Raw genomic sequence first — 11,265 nt, forward strand, 5'->3', positions numbered from 1 at the left:
ATATATAGCAACTACCAAGAAGAAATTAGGGAACAGATAAATTGAAGAAGCTATTTTAAAAGAGAACCAACTGTGGACAACAATATTACACAAGAAATTAAGGCAAGAATAAAAGCTTGTAAAATACTGTAAGGAATATTATTGAAAATTCCAAAACAAAACCGAAAGTCTCTTAAATGCCAATAAATAACTAGTTAACTGGTTGTCTTTCCAATTTAAGAATCATCAAGGAAGAAAAATATAAGATCAATAACATACAGTATCAATAAAAGACAGCATATATCCATCAACATCATAAAATATAATAAGAAACTAGAGACACCTATGAAATCATTCCAAGACTATTCAACATATACCAAATTATCATGTTTTTCTGTCCTGATGATGTAACTGAAAATGTAGATTGATTAGTTATTTACTGGTATTTGAATGAGACTAGGCTTTGTTTTGTAACCTTATAATAATGATCACAAACAAAAAAATTTCATATTATATATATAAGATATGTTTAGCCAAGAAAAAAACCTTAAAACAAAGAGAGACTGGGACTAGAAATGAGATGTACAAGATCACTTCATATACTGATTTATTTAGCTCCTTAATTAATAGGGGATTAAGGAGCTAAATAAATCAGTATATGAAGTGATCTTGTACATCTCATTTCTAGTCCCAGTCTCTCTTTTATATATATAATATATACCATGTCCAAAGTTGAAATTTTCATTTTATTGTTTTTTCGTTATCTTAAAAAGTTCTGCTATTTTTTTTGTATTCAAAATCCTCCAACATTTTCTGCAGTTATTTTTCTATATATTTGTTTTTTGTCTACAAAGCTGCTTCACTGTATCCCTTTTTTGTTTAATCTCTCCCATGGTATACCTTGTATATCTTTGTCACATCCTGGCATTAGCTCTTATCTTCTGTAGTAGTTCTAGGTCAAAGCAACCAGTTTTTTTTAAATGTAGATGTTTATACTGAAAATAAATAAAGTGATCATATAACAAATAAAAATCTACAAGGATCCAGATTTCCCTACTATAGTCAGTTTGTATCAGTTTTTACCCCGCATCTGTAATCATATCTTAAATCTGCATTCATAAAATATATCTATAATATTAAGAATCTAGCCATCTTTGTCATTTATGTTGGTTGATATGATGTTAAATTAGTATTAGTAATGTTTTTTATTATCATTTTCTGCAGGGGTTTTGATCCAATATTAATTTGTGCTATACATCAGTTTTTTCTGCTTCTTATCTATTTATGTGAGCTTGACCAAACTGTTTCAATAATTAATGCTAATCAACTGTATAATGTATAATATTCCCCAAACTATCAGAGAGTAAGAGCGTTTTTCTGTTTGCCTGATTCTTGAAAGTGAATGTTAAAAATCTGCACTTCATCACTCCATATGCTCATGTATTCCTTCACCAAGCCCACCTCTTAACTGTCAATAGTTTAAGTATGTTTTGTATAATTTTATTTTATTATATATATTTTTCATTTTTAGAATGTTAAGCCAGACCCTTTAAATAATTGTGGACCTTATACTCCTGATAGATACAGTGATAAAAAACAAAGTATGATGTTGAACAATGTTGGCTTTAGAAACCATGATACTATTGGTATGATTGCTATTGATATAAATAGAAAGATTGTTGCTGGCACTTCGACTAATGGAGCAAAATATAAAATTCCAGGGTTAGTATCAGTTGGATCCATTTACATAAATTTGACTGTCTCACGTCACTCTAAAGTTATTCGTGGTTATTAATTATCAGTTTTAAAATTAAGATATTGCTACATTGAGAATAACACATTAATTAACACATAGAGTGTAATCTATAAAGGTAAATTTTATAGATGATAAAATATTTTATACACCCAAGGAATCTCTATTAGTTGTCATCTCTTGTCAGAAATATTACAATCTAATTTTACTTTGTACTTCCATTAATTTTGTATCTGAAATAAAAATAAATTTTTCTGTTTTTTTTTTTTTTAATACTAATCCTGTAAATAGAATATATTTCTCTATTAGCCATCTTGTAATTCAAGACATATTTACATCAATATTTTATTATTTTTTATATATGTATATATAGTTGACCGTAAAAATTGATGTATAGGAAGATGGTCAGAGTTGCGGTCAAAGGAGAAACAAAAATAGTTTACAACTATTTTTGTTTCTCCTTTGACCGCAACCCTGACCATTTTATTATTTTTCTTCTAATTTTTTTTTCACATTTATGCAAATTTAGAACAAGGTACAGCAAAACCTCTATGAAGAGGTATAAAAAAGCTACAGTGTAGAACTTTTCTTCATTCCTGTTACATTTGTTCTGTGGGATATATATCTGAAACTAATTTGTTTATGTGATAGATTAAAGCCTCTTCTACATAATTAATGAATTACGTGGCTAGTTTGTCTTCATCAGGAATTTTAGGTATCATGAAATCTCTAAAAGAACAGGTAAGCAGCAGCAGAAGAGCGGAATACCTGGCAAAAGCTTAGCAACAAGGTCATATTGGGCTGTAGTATCTTGGAAAAAGAAGAATTCCTACCTTTTTTCTTAAGATGAGTTATTGCTTAATTAGTAGACCTCTTGTATTTCCTATTAGAAGGTTATAATACTCTGTTGTTACTTTTTTTATTTAATCCCCAACAATGATTTTAACATTGTGGCTTGACATTTAACACCATGATTTCCATTATTATATTCACTTAAGTGGTTAGTATAGAAAACTGATTGATGCTATATCACTTGAAATGAGGACTTATTGTCAGTCTACTTAAATGTAGGTCTGGCTAATGATACCTGTAAATGAACCTCCTTGTTATAAATGTGTCATTTGTTGCTTGCCTAAGTGCTCTTTAAGAAAATTTATTATAGGGCAATAATCATAAAATCAAGAAATAATGATCATAAAGTCAACTTATAACCTGTTTTCCTTGTTTTTAACAACATCAGTTATGCAATGATAAGCAGATTGTTGACCATGGATAATATATGAGAAGATGGTGCAGTCAGTAGAGAACTCAAATAAGCATAAACTTATTTATTAGTGCCATTGTTTGATTTCTGTTACATGATGGATTGGATTATTATGTAAAATTAAGAACTTTTGCCTAGTAAATGTGTTGAATCGGCACTTTTCCTTTTTTAAATAATGTTGTTTCTAAATTATTTAAAAGTTTCAAATATTTTTAGTAGAGTTTTGTGAAAATTATCTTCCTTATTAAAATATTCTTCATTCAGAATATATTTTATTTAATGACATTTTGGGGCCACATTCCCAACTTTAGGCACAATTGCGATTTACAATAATTTTCTTATTATTTAACACTTACATTTATTTTTACTGATAAGAATTATAATATTTGTAAAAGATTACCTAGAAATATAGTCTTCTTGTTCATTCTCATATTGGTATTACATTATTGCTTTGTATTATATTATGTACATTAGTAAAACAAATTATCTCTATTAATTATTTTAAAACTTTCATCAAAACATATTTATTTATTTAAAATGTAATAGGAGACTTCTATAACTTCATTGTCAACTAACTCTAATGGATTTACACTGATATCCAATTACATATACCTCCATATTTCTATTGTTTATAACTCTATTCTATTGTTTTTCCTTAAATACATTTTCTTTCAATTACAAATATTCTAAATAAAGAATAATAATTTAATAATTTATATCATAGTAATTTAATAATATATAATATATCATTCATAAACTTATATACAACTACAAAAATTGTCTCACCACTTCACCTAATTCTTCACAACCCCTTTCTATCCCCTTATACAGATCACTACCATACATCCCCTCTCTTTCCGACAACATCCAAAAATTCTTACGTTCTGCTATACCTAATCTTCGTATTGCTTTTAGACTTCACAACACACTATCTAATATTTACACTAAACTAAAGACCCTATCCCTCTTCTACACCAATCACTTATCGTATACCACATCCCTTGCTCCACCCGTAATTTTAATTCTGCTTACATCGGCGAAACCAAAAATCTTTTAAAAGACCGTATCAAACAACATAAATATTCTGTTTCCTCACATAATCATTCTGTCTCAAAACTTTCGGAACATTCTCTTTCTTTAAATCATTCCTTTGATTTTGACAACACGTCTATACTTGCTACACTTCGTAACCGTGACAAAAGGATCATCTCTGAAAGCTTCTATATCCAATTAGAACCTTCTTCTGTAAATTTAAAAACCGATAAGCACAACTTATTAACATATTCACTAATAGTTAATTTATTAAAAAATTAATTATTTTTTAAAATTTATTTATCTGCCCACTTTGTAACATATTATTTCACTTTTTAAACTTTTTCTAACACATTTGTCGTCAACCTCTTGTAACATTTCCTCTTTTTAACTGTTGTTGAATACTCATGACACTTTGTCATCTTCCGGTACTTCGTCATCCTTGTAACATATATATTTTTAACACTTTCTAAAACCATTTGTCGTCACCCTCTCACATGCTTTCCTCTTCTAAATATTTTCTACTTTTTGCTTTTTATTTTTTACTAACGTTCCCTCTTAAAAAACCCTTTGTCATCTCTGTAACGTATTTGTTAATTCGGAGTTTGACCATTGTGGTGCAGAAGCCACGCCACTTCGTGATAGGATTTCAAACTGACAGTTTCGTTTTATTCTCTTTTTTCCCCCTTTTTTTATTTTATCCCCCTTCCCCTTCTTTTCTCAATTTTCCTTACCCACATTATTAGCTATGTTTACCATGTATTGTTGTTTTCAATTTTTTTTTTCTATTCATTTCTTTTGTTAAACTTTACTTATATTTTGCTTCTTTATCTAATATTATGGTTACATATTTCATTTGTTACATATATTTTCTTTCTCTCAATTTTATTTTTCTTTCCATAATTTTAATTTTTAAATTATTTATAAATTAATATATTCATATTTCTTTGCATTATATAACTTCATTTTTATTTTATTTCCTTAGTTATGTTATTTTACCTACTTATTCAATTACCTATGTATACATTTTATTTTCCACTTCTCTCATCACTTTATTTTATTAATTCCATTCTGTACAATTATTTACTTTAAGTCATTCTGTTTATATTTTCTGTATTCATTGGTTGTTATCTTGTTCTGTTCTTAGCCCTGATGAAGGCTAGAAATTCTGGCAGAAACGTTGGCACGATTAAATAAGTTACTTCAACTTATTTGTGTTTTATTTTGACCTCACCCCCCAACCATCTTCTCCTCTTATAAGTCATCTACGGTCAACTATCTCTCATGATTAATAATTTAATAATATGAAAGATAATTTTCACACTACCCTACTAGATGAAATAAAACGTTCCTGTAAAAATTCACCTAATTCAACGATTTATCTCATCAAAACTCTACAAGACCAGGTGTTTACATTTTTAAGCTTCAGTTTGTTAGGATTTGACTTTTAACTTGACATAATGATCTTGTTTTTCTTGACATTGCTTATAATTTGTAGTAGAATTTTAGAACTATTGTTTCTTGCAAGTTATGAAATTGAAATATTAATACAATGTATACTCTGTTATAATATTGAATTACCTGAAATAAATAATGCCATTGATGTAATGAACCTTCTTTAATAAATATGTATATGTTAGTGTACTTTTTATAAGAAATTTATTTAAAAATGGGATAATGTTAAAAACTATTATACATTTCTTTGTTGTTATTAATTTTAGGAGGGTTGGTGACGGGCCAATACCTGGGTCAGGTGCTTTTGCTGATAGCACTGTTGGAGCTGCAGTAGAAACTGGTGATGGAGATATTATGATGAGATTTAGTGCAGCGTAGGTGTTTGAATATAATTATTTATTTATTACTATTAAACTTTATTTATAATTCAATTATATTTATGTAAGCTATTAATTTGTGTATCTCGTCATATACATATATATAGTCGGTTCTCACAGTAAGTTCAAATTACAGGTCTACAATTGTAGAAATGATGAGACATGGAATAACACCAAAGAGTGCTACTACCAAGATGATTGCTCGAATTGCATCTTATTATCATAATTTCAGTGGGGCAATAATCGCAGTAAATAAAAATGGTGAATTCCACGCTGCTTGTCATGGCTTTCCGTTTTTCCCATTTTCATTTGCATCAAATGAAACAGCTGGTGTGAGGGTTTTAAAAATTAAGTGCCACTGAAGTTATAATCAACTGGTTTAATTAAAGATAATCTTTTACTCATTTTTATCTGAAAATTTTCTTAAACAAAACCAGAGATCTTTTATTGAATACTTTTTAAAAACGGTATATCTGAGCAAAGTTAAATATCAGGTATAGTACATATTACAAATCACTTACTTCATAGATATATATCAATATTAAAATGTTTTGTATTGTTGATATAAAGAAACAAAACCATCAATAAGAATTTTGACATTATATGTAATTTAATAAAGTTGTGTTCATTGTTAACTTTATTATTGATTTTCTTGATTAAATTATGGTTTCTCAAGGTATCTTCAACTATCCCGTACACAATAAAGTTGAGGTTATAAATAACTGAATTTCAATAGTAATTGCAATGATCTACTTAAGGAAAATTTATAAAACAGGTTAAGAAAATAAATAATTTTTAAAAATGTTTCGATAGGATTTCCAGTAAATGTAGGAACTTTAAAAAAACAAAGATTTTAAAAAAAAGGTTTTTATTAAAAATAATTTGTGAAAAATATTATAAATGGTAAGTATATAAAATTTATTCTTTATTAAATTTTTTACTGTTATACTTTAATATCACATGTTTTGTCATGAAAATATGATTATTTTATAACATATTTTAAGTAATTTTATTAAGTACAAAAATGTTTGTTTAAATAATAATTTAAAAAATAGCACTTTAGTGATTAGATAAGAAAAAAATATGCACCACCTTTCTTCAATCCTATTCTAGTAATAAAAAAAATGTAATCTGTTTGTACATACAAGTGAAAATTAAGGCACATTTTTGTGTTCATTGATTATAATACATTGCCATTTCATATTGATGACAATTTTGGTCAAAGATTGCAATAGATGATTCCAGCTAAGTGCTAAAACTCACAAATTATGCATATCTTCCATTTTGGATTTCTAAAAGAGCATAAATTATTTTACCCTAGAAAAAAATTGTTTTTTAGAGCATTGATTTATTCAATATATAAACTTTCATAATTTTATTGGACCATTTTGGTAATAATATTTATTATTTTGTCTAAAAAATATATTGAATACAATAATATACAATTAATTTGTACCTTTGGTTCAACCAACAAAAATATTCTCCCCTTTCAACAAGCATTAAAAACTATACCCCCAATATATTTAAAGTTACATGGTATATAACTATACTCTAGTATGCATCTACTAATTCAGTAAAGCAAAAAATAATACAAATACAATAAGTATTTTCAACATTATGGTTCAAATATAATTCCAATCAACAATAAAACACATCAGATTAAGTCAAATTATTAAAACCAGTTACTGTGTCATAGAATACACTTAATACTATTAAATTTGGCAAAATTATTGACTGCTATATAATTATTACATTATAAAGTCAAACTATAGTTAATAATTTAAGGAAAAATAATATGAAATAAAAAAAAGAACAACTTTCAATGAATGCAATAAAGAAATGTCATGAAGTTTTCAGAGGACAGCAATAAATAAAATTACAAATTATGGAATGTAGCCATGACATATAAATATTTATTAATAAATATCAAAAAAATATATCTAAATATTTTTATAAAAAAAAAACGGAATTCATCATTGAAAAAGTTGTATGTTATAACTAAATAATATTTTAAAAATAATACTGCAATTATAATCTTGTTAAATTAATTTATAATAAAATTTTTAATGTACCCTAAATAAATAAATAAATAATAAATCACATTCATTAAAAATAAAGTGCATTTGTTTTTTAAACTGATTCTCTCCAAATACATTTTGAAATACACTGCCTTCCACTCTAATAAATACTGTGAATGCAAGTTAAAAAAAAATTATTAATGAAGTTACTTAAAATTAAAGTATAAACTCTCCAGAGGTCATCTAAATTATAACTAAGGTCATGTTTTCATTTAATAGTAAAGCCTTATAATTAATTTTAAATAAACAATAAACCTTTCCCATAACTAATTTCTAATGGTATGTATGAATTGTCTTGGTTGTATGACTTGATAAAAGAGTAAAGTCTTAAAGTTAACAACAGATGGCATCATGAGTTGTATAATACAAAATACAAGAGTAGGGCCTAGCCATTCCTCTTCCATGGAAAAGAACCCTACATACATATAGATTTGAGATGTGGAACCTGAAGAAAATACTGAGCATAATTTTTACAAATGGATTCAGGTGAAAGCAGACTAATGCTGTGTTGATGGAGCTATAGATGTAGTAGATATAGATCTCCATTAAATTAAGCTGTTCCAGATGGGCAAGACATATTGCAAGAATGTCTGAGAAAAATATCTAAACAAAATTCTGCAAGAGACCTATGGTTAGCAAATGAGAGACAGGCCAAGGTTGGAGATGGGCTTATGATTTAGCTGAAGATCCAAAACTGAAAAGTGGCATAATAGAACACGAGCAATTGGGGAGTAAAGGTTGAAAAGGGATGTCCCCACACAGGATGTAGCACTGGCCATAACCGGCAGGTTTTCAGGAAAGATCAGGATCACATTAATAGTCTATGCATGGTTCATTCTATGAAGGTCTCTATATATTAATATATTGTTACATACTGATTTTTTTCTAAAACATATGCAGTTACATTATACTATTTTCCTTAAAATTATGATGTAGAAAAAGTGTAATCAGGATGTATTTCAAAAATGAATATTTTTTGCTATTGCATATGGATTATTGGGAAACAGTGCAAAAAGGATTCAAATGAACTTCTTCAAATTCTGTACACTACTTTCAATAACACATATCATCATGTATTTTCCTACATATAGCTATACTTAGAAAATGGTTATTCTGATTTGATCTAAAGTTGAGGATTAATATAAAAATGGAATCATTATAAATTCCATTCATTACGTTCGCTGATTTATATATGAATGTATTTTCCTGGAAGTGACTATATTTCCAAACAACTCATCCCGTTCTAATTTTATTCTCAGATGACAAATCATAGACTATGAAATATCAGGAATTATGAACCAAATAGAAATTGTGTCCTATGCACTAATTTTTTTTTTTTAATTTTTGCTGATCATCTTGACTTTTCCTGTTCACTAGACATCCTGCTTTTGACACTGTTGATCGTTTTGCGGCATTCTGCCTTTTGTGGATTTCTGAAATCAACTTTGAAACAATGTGGAGAATGCTTCGCTGTAGTATTTGGTTAATATTTTTTTCTACCACCCTTTTTTTTAAAGGGAAATTTTGGAATAAATTTGGCTTTTGCGCTAAGGTGCAGAGTTTCATATTTCTCTTGTCTTTGATTGAGGGAAGTTTTATAAGAGCTTCCATTTTGCCAATTGGTGTGGACTTCATAGCCCGTCATAATCCTTAGTTCCTGATTTTGCGCAGTTAAGGCTTTCTGGGGTTTGAGATAAGAACGGTCTTCCAGCTGGTTATTCCTGACTTCAAGGAGGGCCTGTCATAACCAATTTATAGTAACTCAAGTGTTCTCAGATCTGCCTGACCCACTCATACCCAGCTATATTCTTCGGTAGGGCTGTTTTTGTCATTCCCTTAGACTGCTTAATATGAGGTTTCCATGGGAGTCTCAGGTTGAACCTAAAGGGAAGGTAAGTGGTGTTTTAGTTCATCTTTAGCTAGATTTCCTTGGTTGAAAATCAGGTTCAGAACTTCTGGTATATTCTTAGAGAGGCTAAAGATGGAGTATTTAGTTTTGGTAAGGTCAATGGCCATGACCCATTTTTCAGTCCACCAGTAGAGACTATCGAGCTTAGATATATTTGTATGATTATAAACAAATGACAGTTAGATGAAAATCAAGTAAAATTGGTATAGAGCAATTCATTCTCAAATTTATTGCCTTACAGGAGTGCCTACCCACCCCCCCCCCTACTCTTTCTAAGCTATACAAGTTAGTTTTTAACTCAACTAAACAAGTTTTTGTATTTTTTATTTAAGTTCCCCAACCAAAATTCAATATGTACAGATTTTGTGTGTGGTACCTCTGAGGTACAATTTACTGTCAAACAAAACAATAAAATTCACACATACAACTTTTTATACAGAAAATCAAGAGAGTAAGCTTTGAAATAAGTAAGTATAATAACATCCAGTAAAAAGTCAAATTATATCTTACAAATGACAATGAAAAATGACCTCTTGAGAATTAAATATCAGTGGTTTTTTTTTTAGTTAAATGTATAAAAACATTAATCTACCTTACGAATAAAAATAATCTACAAGCAAAATTGTATATCACTTAGCACGAGATTCTGCAGTAATTTCTTTATCAATATTTAAAAAAAAATATAATAAGTATATAAAATATATATACATTGACATAGAAAAATCACATTTTCAGACTTAACTTATATTCTAATAATATCTCATTTCCAATGATATAAATCATTTTACTTGTTTTTTGTTTTTTTAATATCTTATTTACAGTCATAGGATTTCTTTACAACCCAGCTATAATAATTTTATATAACTTCATTGACCACTTAAATTAATCCTTTCAACAAATGAAATAAATGGATTTAAAGTCCATTTAATTTTGGGATTGAAAGGCATTATATGGTTTAAAGTGGTCTTGGTTGCCAATAATTTTTTTGTAAATAATTATTTTCAATTATTATCGATTCATTGCCATCATTTCTTCTCCCCATTCAGGCACATCATTGGGTTGATTTGGACGAAAACAAGGACAAACACACTTTTCAAAGCAACAAACCTTTCTTAAGAGAAATCTAACTCTCCTTTGACTTAATACACTAATATATAGTATAAGTGGTGCTTCTAAAGCATTAATAAAAATGTAGCAGTAGTACATCCCTGAATAAGGAAGCCATGACAACATCAGAAACAGCCAGCTTACAGCCATTATCAAAAATATTTTAATGAACGTTTCAAAGCTGAAACAATAAAATTATATAATCAGAGAAATCAGAATGAAATATATTTTCAAATTAATATATAAGAAGATGGTCCGGGTTGCGGTCAAAAGAGAAACAAAAATAGTTTACAACTATTTATTTTCCGACG

At 28.2% G+C, this 11,265-nt stretch overlaps 2 protein-coding genes across 2 annotated transcripts in view; one reads left to right on the forward strand and one right to left on the reverse strand.

Moving 5' to 3' along the window:
* LOC106679652 (N(4)-(Beta-N-acetylglucosaminyl)-L-asparaginase) overlaps positions 1-6,500 on the forward strand; it is a 31,718-nt gene extending 25,218 nt beyond the window's left edge. Inside the window, exons 4-6 of the mRNA XM_014418926.3 lie at positions 1,511-1,701; positions 5,750-5,857; positions 5,997-6,500. Of these exons, the coding sequence (XP_014274412.1) occupies positions 1,511-1,701; positions 5,750-5,857; positions 5,997-6,222 (525 nt within the window). The 3' untranslated portion in view covers positions 6,223-6,500. The remainder of the gene's footprint in view (positions 1-1,510; positions 1,702-5,749; positions 5,858-5,996) is intronic.
* A 3,300-nt stretch (positions 6,501-9,800) lies between these two features.
* The window catches only part of LOC106679653 (probable G-protein coupled receptor Mth-like 5), a 10,241-nt gene continuing 8,776 nt past the window's right edge, over positions 9,801-11,265 (reverse strand). Inside the window, exon 6 of the mRNA XM_014418927.2 lies at positions 9,801-11,135. Coding sequence (XP_014274413.1) covers positions 10,856-11,135 — 280 coding nt within the window. The 3' untranslated portion in view covers positions 9,801-10,855. The remainder of the gene's footprint in view (positions 11,136-11,265) is intronic.

This window comes from Halyomorpha halys, unplaced genomic scaffold, assembly GCF_000696795.3.
Source record: "Halyomorpha halys isolate HHAL.00 unplaced genomic scaffold, Hhal_1.1 Scaffold213.1, whole genome shotgun sequence".
In the NCBI taxonomy this organism is placed as follows: domain Eukaryota; kingdom Metazoa; phylum Arthropoda; class Insecta; order Hemiptera; family Pentatomidae; genus Halyomorpha; species Halyomorpha halys.